At 44.2% G+C, this 18,522-nt stretch overlaps 1 protein-coding gene across 5 annotated transcripts in view; it reads right to left on the minus strand.

The window, feature by feature from the left end:
- SH3D19 (SH3 domain containing 19) overlaps positions 1 to 18,522 on the minus strand; it is a 235,186-nt gene that overhangs the window by 147,886 nt on the left and 68,778 nt on the right. For 2 of the 5 annotated variants that reach the window (XM_077279312.1, XM_077279311.1), the window contains exon 1: positions 14,534 to 15,032. The exons of the other annotated variants lie outside the window; for them this stretch is intronic. In XM_077279312.1, coding sequence (XP_077135427.1) covers positions 14,534 to 14,630 — 97 coding nt within the window. In that variant the 5' untranslated portion in view covers positions 14,631 to 15,032. Of the gene's footprint in view, positions 1 to 14,533; positions 15,033 to 18,522 lie in introns of those variants that run through there. 5 annotated transcript variants of the gene reach the window in all.

The following is an 18,522-nucleotide window of genomic DNA, read 5'->3' on the forward strand; positions in this document are numbered from 1 at the left end:
AGTACTTCCAGAAATCATGGTCTGTGAATGCAGATTGTTGTGCAATTGAAAAATGCAAGTTACAAGCTCCATCATGCAGAATAGCATAGATCAGCATGATCCAGAAAGGCTGGTGTCTTCCCTGGGCCAAAGCTCATATAAAATGAACTTACGCAAAATGGAAAACCAAGAATCAAGGGTCCTGGAGAAAAGGGACCATCCAGCTTGTTATCTGCACAACATGCTCTCATACAGACATGTATTTTAGGGAAGGACGTGCATATTTCAGCAAGACAATGCTAAACTACATACTGCATCCATCCCAACAGCATGGCTTCACAGAGGAAGTCTTTGGGTAACAAACTGACCACCTGCAACCCAGATCTTTCCACAACAGGAAACATTGGCACATTATGAAAATAAACATTTGGAAAAGAAGACCCAGGACTGTGTTATGATCCGGTGACCTTGGAGCCGCATGAGACTTTCTCAGGAGTAGGTGGAACCTGTACTGACCGCAATCCCTAAACTGACACCGCAACTAGAAGTAGCCGTGGGGTGTACCTAACAATCCTAGACACCTCGACACAGCCGGAGGACTAAATACCCCTATAGATGGAAATGGGAATACTATCTTGCCTCAGAGCAGAACCCCAAAGGATAGGCAGCCCCCCACGAATATTGACGGTGAGTATTAGAGGAAAGACATACGCAGGTAGGAAACAGGATTTAGCAAAAGAGGCCACTGTAGCTAAATAGGAAAGGATAATAATTATTTATAATAATAATAATTTTTATTTATATAGCGCCAACATATTCCGCAGCGCTTTACAACTTATAGAGGGGACTTGTACAGACAATAGACATTACAGCATAACAGAAATCACAGTTCAAAATAGATACCAGGAGGAATGAGGGCCCTGCTCGCAAGCTTACAAACTATGAGGAAAAGGGGAGACACGAGAGGTGGATGGTAACAGAATACTAAGCGGTCAGTATAAAACCCTAAAAATATCCACAGCAGAAAATACAAGAATTCCACCATCTAACTAAAGACATGGAGCGTATATCTGCATCTCCTGAGAATCCAACTTGACTGTAAAAATCCTGACACAGTCCAAGCTGAACAAGAAAAGACAAATGAATAGCACTAAATAGTAAGCACACAGCATGTGTGCTGCAGAAACAAAAACCAGACACTTATCTTTGCTGATTTGGCAGCAGAGCAGGAAGACCAGAAAGAGATCCAAAACCTCCCAGAACAATGGACAACTGGCACGGACTAATGAATCCTGCAACCCTAAATACCCCTGTCAGGCCTGCAATCAGCAGGAACACCTGACCAGGATTGCAAGCCAGGGACAACTGCAATACCACCAACAACCAGGGAACCCAAGAGCAGAATTCACAACAGGACTGTTGAGCAGCTAGAATCCTACATCCGACAAGAATGGGACAAGATTCCTCTCCCAAAACCCCAGCAATTGGTCTCCGCAGTCACTTCCCAGACATTTACAGACTGCTGTAAACAGAATAGGGGCTGCTACAAAATAGTAGACATGGCCCTGTCCACGCTTTTCTGAGATGTGTTGCTATCAATTTCTAAAAGGAGTTAGACATTTTCCAATTCCTTTGAAAAAGTTAACTTTCACTTTCTGATCTGTGTTTTATGCTCTGTTGTGGATATCACATGGCTATAGAAGATTTACAAATCACTGCATTCTTGTCTCCTTACCATTTTACACAGGCAAAATTCAGTGGCACAATTCATATATCTAAAACTAATTGGCCAAACTAATCAAGAGGTGTGTTTATTAAATGCTTCACATTAATCAAACGGAGACCTACCTCTTGACATGTTCACACACTTCAAATATGGTGTGTTCTGAATTTGTGGCAAAATTGCTGCGTTAAATGCAAAATTTTGGAAAATCATGGCAAAAATAAAACAAACAGCATGATTGCATTGTTTTAACATGGCCTTATACATTATATTAGGAATTTTATTTTCACTTTGAAATGGGACTACAGGAAAACTTGTGAACATTCTATAGGGAAAAGGCCCTAAAAAAATTAAACCCCAAGCATGCTGTGTTTTAGTAGAAAAAAATAAAACAAACACACCAAATGTCAAAACAATTTACCTAAACATTGTGAAAACACCTTTAAATGAGGTGTATGAATTTAGACTTTAATTAAAACAGCTTTAAGGGCCTAAGTTCTTTGATATAAAAAAAATAACTAAACTTGTAAGAGCTTGCACATGGTTTCTAGAGATAGTATTGGTTTGCACCCTTTGAAGAATGTAGGAAATGACCTTGGTGGCAAAGGGATTCCCCTAACAGGTGGTGGAAGGAAGGAAGGTGAAAAAGGAGACCGTTGAAGAACAGCTTTACTCATGAAGAGGGAAATATCGACAGGTTCAGGTACACTAGTGCATATGAAATCAACTAATTATTGGGGAAGTTGTCAACCTGGCATGTCCGATTTCAGCGTGTCGATCACATTTTTCTCTTGAAGATAAACATCTGCCAATTAGATCAATCGGTGGCTTTCTTATAGAGGACACAAGAGCACTCTGCCAAACAAGTGCTCCTGCGTATGGGAGGGCCAGCCAAACTATCGGCTGAAGCATCGTTCAGCTAACAGCCATCTAATGTGTATGGGGGGCCTTCCTTCCTGGGCAGCTTAGAACACCACCGTTGGGTTCAGGACGCACAAATCCTTGATGTCTGCAGAAAAGTGGCAGACCAATTTTCAATTGTCTTTCTAGCTTACAATTTAATTGCAATGACAGTCACGATACAGTAGGTACAAACAGTTAACACTTCGTTCCACAAGCAGGAAAAAAATCCACTGAGATTATCCAATTGATCCTTGGTAAATTATTACTAAATAGCTGTTAAAAAATACCAGACAGCTTCAGATAAGACTCAAGAGCTCACCATTGTATAAACATGATTTTCAACGCTGCACATAAATCACGTAGCTGTGCATTGAAGGAAAACTGAATGTTAAGTATGGCAAACAAAAGTGATTTATTGTTTATGGTCATCTTTTTTACTTTAGCCTTACAGTAGTGTTCAAAATAATAGCAGTCCAATATGACTAACCACATTAATCACTGTCAATGGTATAAATTATATTGCCACATGTAAAACAATTTACCAGTTGGTGCAGTGAATTCTGAGAAAACCAACAGACTCTGCATTCATGATCTGCATGTTTTTGAGTCTGTGTATTGGAATAATTAATTGAAAGGGGATGTGTTCAAAATAATAGCAGTGTGGAGTTCAATTAGTGAGGTCAGTCATTCTGTGAAGAAACAGGTGTGAATCAGGTGGCCCTTATTTAAGGGTGAAGCTAGGGACATGTTGTACATGCAGTTCTCCTTGAAAGCCTGAGAAATATGGGTCGTTTGAGACATTGTTCAGAAGAACAGTGTACTTTGATTAAAAAGTTGATTGGAGGGTAAAACTTAAAGAAGTGCAGACAATGTTAGGCTGTTCAGCTAAAATTACATGCAATGCTTTAAAATGGTAAGCCAAAAATCAGAGAGACATGGAAGAAAACGGAAGACTACCGTTCGAATGGATGGAAAAATAGCCAGAATGGCAAAGGCTCAGCCAATGATCAGCTCCAGGATGATCAATGACAGTCTCAAGTTACCTGTTATTACTGTGAGACAGTTAGAAGACACCTGTGTGAAGCTAATCTCATAGCAAGAAGTCCCCACAAAGTCCCACTGTTTAAAAAAAAAAAAAAAAGCGACATGTACTGAGGCGGATACAAGGAACACATCAACTCACTGTCATGATCCGTTCCAGGGTTTAATATTGTTTGCCCTTTTTCCGGGCGGATCTTGTTAAGAGTTAACTTTGCTCTGCTTCATTCTGGGTTCAGGTGTGCTATTTAGCTCCGATACAATCCTGCTGGTGTTGTCAGCTATAGTTCTGTCTTCGGCGTGTGAACCTGACTGATTTGTCCTACTGTGATCCCTGACTTGCCCCTTGTCTGTTGACTCCCTCTGCCCGCTCTTTTCCCAGCGTTTCCCTGTTTGTCGGCTTGAGTCTCTGGTTTCTGACTTGGCTTGTATTCGGACTTGCATCTGCCTTCTGACTTTGTCTTATCGGCTCCTGACCGTTGCTGAACCTCCTGGCTTGTTCCTTACCACGTGTACTTCTGATCAATTTAGGACTTCTGCCTCTATTTTTTGACTCGGCTTGTCTGACCACTCTCTCGCCACTTGGTGGTGCCTGTGCTGCTGCTCTATGGTGCTTCTCTGTATATGCAGTCTCACTTCCCTCTCAGGCTCCCTCTGGTGGAGGTTGCGCTATACTGCACCGCAGCAGCATGACACTCGCCTAAAGAGAAATGGAGAAACATTTTGTGGACTTAGTGTATGTGTCCACGTTCAGTATTACATCTGGATTAGCTGCGGATTGAACACTGCGTACAGCCGTAGTGCTCAACCCGCAACATCCCGATGTTACAGCATAGTGGAGGGGATTTAATGAAATCCTGTCTCCACTATGCGTGCGTTAATCTGATAGAACACTTGTGGGGTGACATTAAAAATGCTGTTTCTGAGGCACCAAGTGCCAAAAAATGATGTGATGTAGACCAAGCATCCTGGGCTGGAGTAACAGTGACAGGGGCCGTAAGTTGGTTGACTCAACGGAACATAGATGTGAAGAAGTTCTAAAAAACTGTGGGTATACAACTAAATATTAGGTTAGCGAGTCACAGGAATGCTCAATCCACACAAAAAAAAGTACATATTGTGAGTTTGTAAACACAAATGCAGACACTGCTATTTTTTTTAGAACAGCCAAATGTTCATTTTTTGATATAATCTGTAAAGTAGCTAAAAATTATATACATTTCTCTTCATGTTTTCAATTAAAAATTCTGAGAGCAGGACGAAATTAACAGCAGTGTCACAGCCATCACATGACAGAAATCAGTTGTTTGTTAGGCAAACCCTGCATGTATTGCTGCTGCCAAACAGCCACGAGACATGCAGCTGCGGCGACTCGAACATAGAGCACATTTGGCGCACTCGAATACGATCAGCACATGAGCGTACTTGGATAACACCTTGTCCGAGTACGTTCGCTAATCACTAACTGCATGGTATACAAATCTTCCCTCAAGTCAATTTTATAGAGATCCAAGAAGCTGAGATGCAGACCATTACACCAATACACTGAAAAAACAATAATTTGCTTTTTTTTTTTTTTTAAAGGACTATGGGGAGCTTTCTTACTTGAGCCTCAACTCTGAGTTTGCTTAAGGCTATGTACACCTTTCACCATTTGACTAATTGCTTCCTAAATGCAAAAATACACAACTTTCTTAAATAGTCGTCAATTATATTTCTTATGGTACTGTTTGTGAAACTGCTATACTTAGCTGGCTGTGCTGTAGCTAAAATTCTCAGTAGCATGTTAACACTTTTCTGGAAAATCCATTTACATACAGTACATGCTGTTTCTGATTGGATTTGATACCGATTTCAGGACTGGATCGGTCTTGAAATCCAATAAATTTAGTGCGTGTCTTTATTAAAAAGGAAAAATAACCATGAGAAAAGTCAGAAAATAGGAACCCGATTTTTGTTTTACCTCAAAGTATTCGCTAATTCAAGTAAAAAAAAAAACAAAAAACACAAAGACAAAAAACCCCACAGCCTTTCTTATACATCTGTGTCGTGGCCGCAGGTCTCGTGACCTGAACCCAACAGCCTCATTTATGCCTAGAACTATGAAACTGTCGAGTTTGGGTCAGGAGACTTGTGGATGTGCCGTACATCATGGACCGCGGCATGCGTATGTGTGATTGCAGCCTTAAAAAGGACCTGTCACCTGGTGAACCGTGGCTAATCTCTGCTCTCATTTTATTCCCGTTGTTCCCTTAAGGCCGGGATCACACATGTGAGAAATATGGCCGAGTCTCACATGTTAATTGCTGCCGTCACTCAGGAGCCGCACACTCCGCTCCTGAGTGACGGCAGCAATGCCGGGTATTAACATGCGAGACTCGGCTGTATTTCTCGCATGTGTGATGCTGGCCTAAGTGTTTTGTAGTGTTTTTTTGTTTTTTTTTGTTAAATCAACCATATGGCTCCAGAGATATGGGTCTTTTTCTTTTGCACCAATTTCTATGATCATGGTTCACGGGATGCTTTGGGGTCGTGTCTTTAGTCTACGCTGCATTATTATTCTATAAGCCAAGACCCTTGGCAAAAACAATAGCGCTTAATAAAAAGGCCTTTATCTCTGGAAGAGTTAGGTAGATTTAAAAAAAAAAGTCAGAATTCTCAGGGAAGCTATGAGAGAATAAACTAAGAGCAAAAACTGGCTACTTATTACCTGGTGACTGGTCCTCGGTAAGGTTACGGTCACAAAACTTTTGGTCAGTAATTTTGTATTTGTTAACTAAAACCAGGAGTGGAACAAAAAAAAAAAAAAAGCTAAAATTAGTAGAATGGAAATATTTCAACCTCCATTTACTTGACCAACTCCTGGTTAAGTATGAAACACACAGCATCCTACTTCATTTCACATGGGGTTTTCACTGGGGCTTTTAGGCTACGTTCGCATGGAGAGGTAATGATGTTGCAGAATTTCTGAGCCATTTCAGAACTCAACAAAGCACCACTCCCATCAAAGTTTTTATCCTCTTAATATATTGCAGTCATCATATTATTTAGCACTGTGTACTTACAACTGATCAACTTGAATTTCTAGACAAATGCTTTGTTGTTTTCGGCTTTATATAGAAACAGGAAGTCTCTTGTCCCCGCATAAATCATTCCCCTCTTCAACTCCTGACCTTGCTACTCCCCCTGCCAGGGACTTTTGCAGTAACTTATGACTCACGCAGGGAAAATTGACCTCCTGTTTCTACATAGAGCTTTGAAGGATTCAGCTAGTCAGCTTTTAATCATGTGATGTCACAGACCTAATGGAAAACAGAAGAATTAACTGGGTAGAAAGGCAAAATGAGTAACTAAGTGCACAGTGCTATATAAAAGAAGATGACTGCAATATATTAAGAAAAAAAAACAAACAAACCTTTGATGGCAGTGTCTGTTTATGTAAAATAAATCAATCCAAAAATTGATAGTGGGAAAGCAGCTAAAAAAATAAATTGCCCTAAGGAGGTTTTTTTCCCTTTTGTTCAAAAACACAAAAGCCAGACATGCTTTTACATTGTAAAGTACAACTGCATATAGTAATTGGCTATTTATGAAAAAGTCAGTCTGAGGGTATGTTTCCACCTTCAGGATGGCCGGCGGTATGGACGGAGCGGCAAACTCGCTCCGCCCTAAGCTCCGCCCCCTTCTGTGACGCGATGATGCCGGATGTGTTCATTGCACACATCCGGCATCATCGCACCCCACACATAGGGCCCTGTGATATACCTTGCGGCGGCGCAGCGGCGCCGCCAGGTACACGGACATGCTGCGATCTAAAAAGACACGCATGTCCGGAATCGCAGGGCCGCCGAGTGCGCGTTACCACGCATAGTGGACACGGGATTTGATAAAATCCCCTCCACTATGCTGTAACATCTGGACGCTGCGTGTTTGACGCTGCGGCTCTACGCAGCGTCAAACACGCAGCGTTTCCTGCACGTGGAAACATACCCTGAGTTTGGAGTGTAGAAAAATAGAGGGATCGGGACCTTGGCTTATAGACTCCACAGCCCTTACTGCAATTAACGCTGCATGTTTATATTGGGGTTCATTGAGACTCCACTGCGGTCACCCCAAAATGACAGCAAGAACAGTGCTACAAGGCGAATTATAAAAACCTTGAAAAAACTCTGAATGCAGGAGAACTTTAGTGAACACAGCCTTAATCTTACACTATTTGGGGAGAAAAGCTTGAACTATTTATTCAGACTGAGTATGCAGTGAATTAGAAAACAATGAGATTGCTAAATGGAGCTGTAGATTTAGATAATACTTTCCTATGATCTCCCTGGTGCATTTTCCGAAACAAAACATTAGGAACAGTAGAAATAATAATAAATAATAATAATAATTTTATTTATATAGCGCCAACATATTCCGCAGCGCTTTACAACTTATAGAGGGGACTTATACAGACAATAGACATTACAGCATAACAGAAATCACAGTTCAAAACAGATACCAGTAGGAATGAGGGCCCTGCTCACAAGCTTACAATCTATGAGGAAAAGGGGAGACACGAGAGGTGGATGGTAACAATTGCTTTAGTTGTTTGGACCAGCCATAGTGTAAGGCTCGGGTGTTCATGTAAAGCTGCATGAACCAGTTAACTGCCTAAGTATGTAACAGTACAGACACAGAGGCTATTAACTGCATAAAGTGTATGAGAACATGATGGAGGAACGTGATTATGTTGTTGTTTTTTTATTAATAGGCCACACAGGGATAGTTAGGTTAATGCGTTGAGGCGGTAGGCCAATCTGAACAAATGAGTTTTTAGGGCACGCTTAAAACTGTGGGGATTGGGGATTAATTGTATTAACCTAGGTAGTGCATTCCAAAGAATCGGCGCCGCACGTGTAAAGTCTTGGAGACGGGAGTGGGAGGTTCTGATTATTGAGGATGCTAACCTGAGGTCATTAGCAGAGCGGAGGGCACGGGTAGGTTGGTAGACTGAGACCAGAGAGGAGATGTAGGGTGGTGCTGAGCCATGGAGTGCTTTGTGGATGAGGGTAGTAGTTTTGTACTGGATTCTGGATTGGATGGGTAGCCAGTGTAATGACTGGCACAAGGTAGAGGCATCGGTGTAACGGTTGGCGAGGAGTATGATTCTGGCAGCAGCATTCAGGACAGATTGGAGTGGGGAGAGTTTGGTAAGAGGGAGGCCAATTAGTAGAGAGTTACAATAGTCCAGACGAGAATGAATAAGTGAGACAGTAAGAGTTTTTGCAGAGTTGAAAGTAAGAAAAGGGCGAATTCTGGAAATGTTTTTGAGATGCAGATAAGAAGAGCGAGCCAGTGATCGGATGTGGGGGGTGAATGAAAGCTCGGAATCAAGGATGACTCCAAGGCAGCGGGCATGTTGCTTTGGAGTAATGGTGGAACCGCACACAGAGATGGCAATGTCAGGCAAAGGTAGGTTTGTAGAGGGAGAGAACACGAGGAGTTCAGTTTTTGACAGGTTCAGTTTCAGATAGAGGGAGGACATGATGTTAGAGACAGCGGTAAGACAATCACTGGTGTTTTCTAAAAAGGTCGGCGTGATAACAGGAGAAGAGGTATATAATTGGGTGTCGTCAGCATAGAGATGGTACTGGAAACCAAATCTACTGATTGTTTGTCCAATAGGGGCAGTATACAAAGAGAAGAGGAGGGGGCCTAGGACTGATCCTTGAGGAACCCCAACAGTAAGGGGAAGGTGAGAGGAGGAGGAACCAGCAAAACAAACAGTGAAGGATCGGCCAGAGAGATAGGAGGAGAACCAAGAGAGAACGGTGTCCTTGAGGCCGATGGAGCGGAGCATAGTGAGGAGGAGCTGATGATCCACAGTGTCGAATGCTGCGGAGAGATCCAAGAGAATTAGCATGGAATAGTGACCATTAGATTTAGCTGTTAGTAGGTCATTAGAGACTTTAGTGAGGGCAGTTTCAGTAGAGTGTAAAGAGCGGAAACCAGATTGAAGAGGGTCGAGAAGAGAATTATCTGAGAGATAGCGGGTAAGACGGGAGTGGACCAGGCGTTCCAGGAGTTTAGAGATGAAGGGAAGATTAGAGACAGGTCTATAATTAGCGGCACAATTTTGATCGAGGGAGGGCTTTTTAAGTAGTGGATGTATGATGGCATGCTTAAATGAGGAGGGAAAAATACCGGAAGTGAGGGAAAGGTTGAATATTTTTGTTAGGTGAGAGGTGACAGCCGGGGAAAGGGACTGGAGGAGATGCGACGGAATGGGGTCGCTGGTGCAAGTGGTCGGGCGAGAAGATGCAAGGAGCCTGCTTACTTCTTCTTCTGTAACTGGTTCAAAGTCAGAGAGTGAACTAGATGCAGTGGGGGAGGGAGGACAGTGCTTGGTATGAAGAGATTGGGAAATGATTTCCTGTCGAATGTGGTCAATTTTTTCTTTGAAGTAATTGGCCAGATCGTCAGCGCGGAGATCTGTGGTTGGGGCCTGCTCTCTTGGGTTGAGTAGGGACTGGAAGGTGTCGAAGAGACGTTTAGGGTTATTGGACAGCGAGGTGATGAGGGTGTTGAAATAGGTTTGTTTGGAGAGGTGAAGGGCAGAGTTGTATGTTTTTAACATGAACTTATAATGGATGAAATCTTCGGGCAGATTAGATTTTCTCCACAGACGTTCGGCGCACCTGGAGCACCGCTGCAGGAAACGTGTTTGCAGCGTGTGCCACGGTTGTCGCCGTCTGTGCCGAGTTGTTCTATGTATAGGAGGTGCAGCTTCTTCCAGGGCACTTTGCATGGTTTCATTGTAATGCTTCAGAGCAGAATCAGGACAAGAGATGGAGGAGATTGGGGCCAATGAAGACTGCAAGAAATAATAACACTTCTGTAAAACTGTTGTAATTTGAACTCTCTTTTAAAATGAAATGCCTCCAAGACCAGCTTCACACACCACAGAGTATAGCGGCATTATCCATGGACGTGCAGTTTTATGCAGTGAAGTTTTTATCAAAATGGTCATGCTAGATATGGTGTTCTCCAATTTTATTTTCAATATAAAGTCAGGGTAAATATACACTGTACAAACCATCCAAAAGGGAAAAAGCAGGAGATCATCTCTGTAGATTTAGGCCGGGGTCACACTTGCATGTGCAATGCGCGAGTCTCGCGCATCAAAACCCGGCACTCGGGACCTGGAGCGTTCAACTGCATAGAAATACATGCAGCCGCACAATCCAATCTTGAGTGCCGGCGGCAGTGCTGGGTATTGATGCGCGAGTTTCTCGCATTGCACACGCAAGTGTGACCCTGGCTTTATGCTCTTCTACAGAGCGGTGTCTGGTAGTCAGACATTCTAGTAAGTTGTACCATTTAGGAAGACTTTTTTTTTTTTTTTTTTTTTTTATAAAAAGAGTCTATCAGCACAGAATGACTGCTCACACCAAGTACAGGCGCTTGGTGCACCCTTGGTGTGGCCAAACATTTAATTACACCTTTCCCCACCTACTCGTTTTCCAACATTCTCCACCCCTCTCTGGATTTAATACACTAGAGCGCGAATCACAGGGAGGTGGAGATAGAGGGGAAAACAAGTAGTTGAGAAGGTGCACTGAACTGTTTGGCCACACCAAGGGTGCACTGAGCGCCTGTACTTGGTTTGAACAGTCATTCTGTGATGACAGGGTCCCTTTAAAGACAACCTGTCACCTGAATTTGGCGGGACAGGTTTGCGGTCATATCGGCGGGGTTTTCGGGTGTTTGATTCACCCTTTCCTTACCTACTGGCTGCATGCTGGCCGCAATATTGGGTTGAAGTTCATGCTGTGTCCTCCGTAGTACACGCCTGCGCAAGGCAATCTTGCCTTGCGCACGCGCAGTATGCTATTGCCCAGCTGCGGGCAAAGCCAAAAAGCCTTAGTGCGCATGCGCCGGCGCACTATGTCCCGGAAGTATTTCGCTGTGAATCAAACACCCGAAAACCCCACCCATATGACCGCAAACCTGTCCTGCCAAATTCAGGTGACAGGTTCCCTTTAGGGTATGTGTCCACGTTCAGGATTGCATCAGGATTTGGTCAGGATTTTTCATCAGTATTTGTAAGCCAAAACCAGGAGTGGAACAATTAGAGGAAAAGTATAATAGAAACATATGCACCACTTCTGCATTTATCACCCACTCCTGGTTTTGGCTACAAAACCTGAGGAAAAAGCCTGACAAAATCCTGACGTGTGCACATAGCCTTAATCTTTCTCTGGATTTCAGCTGGCAGGGACACACACTCCACATTTAGAATTTAATACAGACAATCCCTGAAGCTGCCTTGGAAAGCATGGAAGGCAGGTCACTCAGAGCACAGCACCTAGACTCTGACATGGTAGTGGATATCTCTAACCCCAAAAGGTTTAGCTTTTTTGGATGGCGGATTAGGAAGGAGAGGTTGAGGATCAAAATAAAACCAAACTATCAGCTGTGTCAGAAGATGGCTCTTGTTGGATCCAAGTACCTCAACTCACCACAGCACCAGAAAACTGTAAGCGCCTGTCCTGTTACATGTCAATGCATATACTGTAGACAATTGTTCACATTATCTGCCTAATTTAAACCACCACTAATGATAACTGTTGCATGAAGATGACATGTGCTCCCTAAAGAGGTGCCCAAGGTCCTGGAAATAAGGCCTCATTCAGACTTCAGTGATTTTTCTGCAAAAAGTGATTAGGCTTTCAGTGTTTTATCAGATTTTCATCAGCACTTGGTCAGTCTGTCAATTTTTACAATCAGTATCTGGTCAGTAAAATACAAAGCTCCTTCTATTCACTGCAAGGCTAATGATGGAGAGCACACGGACCGTACACTGATGTCACCCATACACACTTCTGTGCGTTATTTTCATCTGTGACCCACATCAAAAACTGGCTTGTCACTTTTTTTTTTGTGGACCACAAAAAAAACAAAAACAACAAATGCGGACATGTGAACAGCTCCATACACTACAATGGGCACATGAGGCCTACATGATTAGTCATCACACCCTTGTTGCGGATTCCTTATAAACAGCTCTAATGAAGCTGGATTATCATTGATACTAATGAAACCTAATGGACCCCGCTGACTTAATGAGGTCCAATGGGACTTTTGTCATTTAGTCGGGAGGAATAGTGCAGAATGCAGTGCTATGTTTCCAACCAAGCGGCCAACAACGGCTCGGACTACAGTATGAACAAAGCTTCAATGTTTCTGTAACAAGAAATGTAGACATTTTGTTCCCAATACATTTACTGTATCAATTTCTCAAAGTTCTTAAGATCTCTGCTTGTGGTTATTTAAGACGTTTTAATGATTTCTTTGAGGGGATAAAAATGAGTCTCGGCCACGTGATGATTGTAGGGCAAGACCCAGGTCTGACAGCTGTACGGTCACCGTGAGACCAGGGCACGGCCACCGTGAGACCAGGGCACGGCCACCGTGAGACCAGGGCACGGCCACCGTGAGACCAGGGCACGGCCACCGTGAGACCAGGGCACGGCCACCGTGAGACCAGGGCACGGCCACCGTGAGACCAGGGCACGGCCACCGTGAGACCAGGGCACGGCCACCGTGAGACCAGGGCACGGCCACCGTGAGACCAGGACACGGCCACCGTGAGACCAGGGCACGGCCACCGTGAGACCAGGGCACGGCCACCGTGAGACCAGGGCACGGCCACCGTGAGACCAGGGCACGGCCACCGTGAGACCAGGGCACGGCCACCGTGAGACCAGGGCACGGCCACCGTGAGACCAGGACACGGCCACCGTGAGACCAGGACACGGCCACCACGTTTCTATTCCCATAATGAAACTTCTTATTGAAATCACAACAAGCAGAGGTTGTAAGAACCAGGGAGGACTGATAACGCAAAATTGTGTTTCTTCATTATACACAGCAGAACATTTGCCGATGACGGAATGTCCCTTTAAGCTTTGCTTTTAGAAATGTTGGTCAGGGTATGTGAGCAATGTAAAGAGCCAAGTATGTTTCCGAGAAAAAACCGGGTGACAACTCATCGGGCAGAGATTACAAATTCCTGATCAGCAAATACTTATTTGGGGTTTTTTTTGTATAAAAAAACAAAACACAAGCTCTCACCTAAGGAGAATGAAGAATGAGAAGAATGACAAACATCTTGAGAGAAGAGGAAATACAAGGAGAATATTTATGCCAGAATAGTCAAACATTCCCCATAGTCCAGTAAGAAATGATGTAGAAGAGCATTGTACACATCGCGAGTGAGTCACTGTCACCAGTTCTGGGCTTTCTTACATTCTTCCATAGTGGCGCCATATTCTGCAGCGCAGTACGACTCCCCTATCAGTTATTGAGGCCTCATTTGCTGTCGCCTACAATGATCACGATAATAACAATATTACTTATATAGATCTTATGCCTTCCATAGCGGTGACATATTCTGCAGCGCAGTACGACTCCCCTATCTGTTATTGAGGCCTCATTTGCTGTCGGCTACTATGAACACGATAATAACAATATTACTTATATAGATTTTCTTCCTTCCATAGCGGCGCCATATTCTGCAGCGCAGTATGACTCCCCTATCCGTTATTGAGGCCTCATTTGCTGTCGGCTACGATGATCACACCATTATGGGGTCAGGCCGCAGCCTCCTCCAGGCCGGTGTTAGGAGGAGATAGGATATTCCCATGGCGGACACCCAGCAGATATCGCATCCTATGGTCTATATGAATATTCAGTGTATACACCGGGGAACGGCTGCAGCCTGATACAGGATTATGTCACCATGTGCTCCGGCTCATCCATCACTAGTCCCATACAGAAGGGAATGACAGGAGGATGAGCAGAGGCTGCCACATTGGCACTGCTCCATCATAGGGCACCGGTTACCTGCAGCCTGGGTCAGGTTGGACCTCCTGTGTCTCCTGTTGCCACCAGCACTGTCCCTCAGCTCCTCCTCCTCTTCCTCCAGCCAGGCTTCAGCCATCAGCAGACAGCACAGGGGAAAAGCATTGGAGGCTCAGAAAAATCACATTCCTCCTCGGCAGGAGAGCAGCCTTCACCGTGCAGCGGAGGCCGGAGCTGCGATCAGTGTGTGCGGCCGATCCCTACACGACGTCCGTCCATCCACTAGATGCCAGTGTCAGCCCTGGATGCCCGTGCCAGCCCTGGATGCCCGTGCCAGCCCTGGATGCCCGTGCCAGCCCTGGATGCCCGTGCACCTGATGACACAGGCCGGCCTCTGCACACAAACTTTGCCCGGGGTGAGCATGCATGCAGCAGCCCCAGAGCCTGCCCGCCTGCCAGCGCTGCTGCCGGGGACCTTCCACAGCACCGATGCTGCCTCCTCCGTGCCTGCCTGCCTTCCTCGCCTGCCCTCCTTCCCTGCACTTTCTAAATATTCCGGTGTCAACAGGAAATTGTTCTCTCCGTCTCCCTGTGATAGTAAAACAAAAGGCAGAGGGGGAGGGAGGAGGAGGAGGTACCTGCTGCAGGGGCACACCGAGAGCAGTGACAGCGGTGCCCAGCAGTGCCCAGCAGTGCCACACAGCATCTGTAAGACCTCATGCACAGGCACATTTCTAGCTGGCGATTTAGAGGGGCTGCAGATTAAAAAAAAAAAAATCAATGTCAATCATCTTTATTCATTTAGCCATTTTCTCATGAGGTCGCGGTCACAGAGAAACCCAAGTATTTACCCACTGACTTAAGTCTAACATGTAGAATTAATGGAACAAAGTATAGAAGGAAGGAAAGTAATGAATAAAGGGCATGATGCTGTCTGTGGAAACATCCTAGGCCGCATTCAGCCATCCGGTTTTCACGTACACGGTCTACGTGCGGTTCTCACTGTTGGAACGCGTATGCTTGTTCAATAGGAAAAACCCTATGACCAATGTTTGGATTGATCAGGAAAAAAAAATAAAGTAAAAACATTAAGTTTACATAAAAAATAAAAAAAAAAGTATCTCAGCTCCAAAAACCACAAAGAAAAAATATGTAAGGTGTGAATGAGATTTTGGAGAGCTCATTCAGTTTGCTGCTACTGTAAAATGGTGCTTTTCTTTCACCCGCGCTTACAGTATGGGAAAAGCAGGCCTCAGGGATGAAAATTACCCATATAAGTCTATGGGTCCATGGGAATCATCGGCAGCACATGGATGGCATCAGTGTGCTGGCCGCGATTAAGGGCTCGTTCATGGGTCCGTGGGAAAAAAACAAAAAACAAAGTTCACTCAGATGCCAGAGTGCTGCCAGGACAGACAGAATGGAGAAAGGAGAAACTTTTTGTTTTTTTTCCACATATGAGAAAACTGATGGCACTCAGACCAAACTGATCAGAGGCTATTAAAATAATCAGTCCACTTTTCTCCTACATGAGAAAATCAGACATGTGAATGAGCCCTAAAATTGCGATGAATAGGAGAAGATTTGCAGTTTATTTATTGTTCATATATGAAAATCACTGATGAAACTCGGATCAAAAACGATGATGACCCTCGTAAAAGAAAAATCACCGATGTCCGCACACATGTCCTTTTCCTAAAGGTTGGCATTGTGCACGCCAGTACAAAACAAGAGAAAAAAATGAGCAAAAACCCTGCTGTAACTAAGTAAAAAGCAAAAAGGGAGTGCATCTAAATAACACTTCTTAGTAATACTGCTTTTGATCAAAAATAGCACAAAAGCCATCCCACCACGAGGTAACTCTGACTGGGACGGTCCTACACTGTCTAATTGTAAAAACCTTACCATGTGTCAATGTTGACCTCAGTGTGAATAAGGGCAGACAACAGGACTGGACCAAACCAGTGCCCACCAATCTGGGGGAGCCTTATATACAATCTCCAGCTCAGAAAAATTATTCCACAGAATGCAATAATACAAAGAAAAAAAACACAAAAATTGAGCTTAACTTAAGTTGGTACACATGCAGCACATAAACGCATGTTCACATTGGCCATAAAACGTATAAAACCTACAAGAGAAAAAATGAGCAAAAACCCTGCTGTAAATAAGTAAAAAGCAAAAAGTGCATCTAAATAACAGAGTTTTAGTAATAATGTTTTTGATCAAAAATGGCACAAAAGCCAACCCACCACGACAAGGTAACTCTGATCGGGACTGTCCTACACTGTCTAAGGCCAGTTTCACACGTCCAGATAATTCCGGTACCGGAAAAAATCGGTACCGGAATTATCCGTGTCCGTGTGCCCCTGCGTTTCTGTGGCACATCAGTGTGGCACACGTGTGCCTTCCGTGTGCCCACTGGGTACCACACGCACCGTGCAGGAGACAGCGCTAAAGTTTAGCGCTGTCCCCTGCATCGTGCGGAAGCCGCGATTCATATCTTCTGTGCAGCAGCGTTTGCTGTAAAGAAGATATGAATTATCCATTTTTTTAGTGGTATTTCGTGTTTAAAATAAAGCTCCATGTCCCCACCCCCTGTGCGCCCCCCCGCTGTTCTGAAAATACTCACCCGCCTCCCTCGCAGTGTCCTGTCCTGGCCGCACCTTCTACTGTATGCGGTCATGTGGGGCTGCTCATTTACAGTAATGAATGTGTGGCTCCACCCCTATGGGAGGTGGAGCCGCATATTCATGACTGTAATCGTCCCAAACAACAATATCCAATACCTTCCGTCGTTCAGTCATGTCCCACGTCCCACTGTAGTTACCTTGAGTCGCGGTGATGCGCCCTCTGCTGGATGAACTCATATGAACTCGAGCCTGGGAAAAGTTCCCACGGTCGAGTTCATATGAGTTCATCCTGCGACTCAAGGTAACTACAGGACATTCCCCTGCATTCCATTCATTCTCAAAATTTACAGACAGGAGCACAGCTGCATTAGCAGAGCTCCTGGGTGTAAAATGATTTAACCCCTTCAGATGGATTTACATCGTGGGACGTGACTGAACAATGGAAGGTATGGGATATTGTTTTTTTATTTTTCCTTTTTTACAGAACGAGGGTCTTCAGGTGGATTAAGAGTATAATAAAATATTAAAACACCCTGTGTCTTTATTTCATTAAAATACTTTTTAATAATGTGTGTGTGTTTTATTAACCATTTCGTACTATTGGATTATTAATGGATCGGTGTCATAATTGACGCCTCTCCATTATTAACCTGGCTTAATGTCACCTTACAATAGCAAGGTGACATTAACCCTTCATTACCCCATTTCCCACCGCTACACGGAAGTGGGAAGAGAGTGACCAAGTGCCAGAATAGGCGCATCTTCCAGATGTGCCTTTTCTGGGGTGGCTGGGGGCAGATGTTTTTAGCCAGGGGGGCCAATAACCATGGACCCTCTCTAGGCTAATAATATCTGCCCTGAGTCACTGGCTTTACCACTCTGGCGGAGAAAATTGCGCGGGAGCCCACGCCAATTTTTTCCGCGATTTAACCCTTTATTTTACAAGCTAGAGCGCCCAAATTTTGCACATACACACTACTAACAGTAGTGTGGAATATGCAAAAAAAAAAAGGGATATGAGATGGTTTACTGTAGGTAAACCATGTCTCATATCATGTCGGGTTTGTGAAGGAGATCGGCAAATAAATTACCGGCTTTTCTATAGAACACCGCTGCGTATTTCTCGCAAGTCACACTGCTGGTCCATGTGTAATCCGTATTTTTCTCGCCCCCATAGACTTTCATTGGCGATTTTTTTGGGCAATACGGTGACAAATGCAGCATGCTGCGATTTTCTACGGCCGTACAAGACCGTATAATACGGATCCGTAAAATACGGCTGATAGGAGCTGGGCCATAGAGAATCATTGTACCGTATGCAATCCGTATTTTCTGCACCTCTCATACGTCCGTAAAACTCGCTAGTGTGACGCCGGCCTTTGCCACACCTTACAATTG

Source organism: Ranitomeya variabilis, chromosome 1 (assembly GCF_051348905.1).
Source record: "Ranitomeya variabilis isolate aRanVar5 chromosome 1, aRanVar5.hap1, whole genome shotgun sequence".
Taxonomy (NCBI): domain Eukaryota; kingdom Metazoa; phylum Chordata; class Amphibia; order Anura; family Dendrobatidae; genus Ranitomeya; species Ranitomeya variabilis.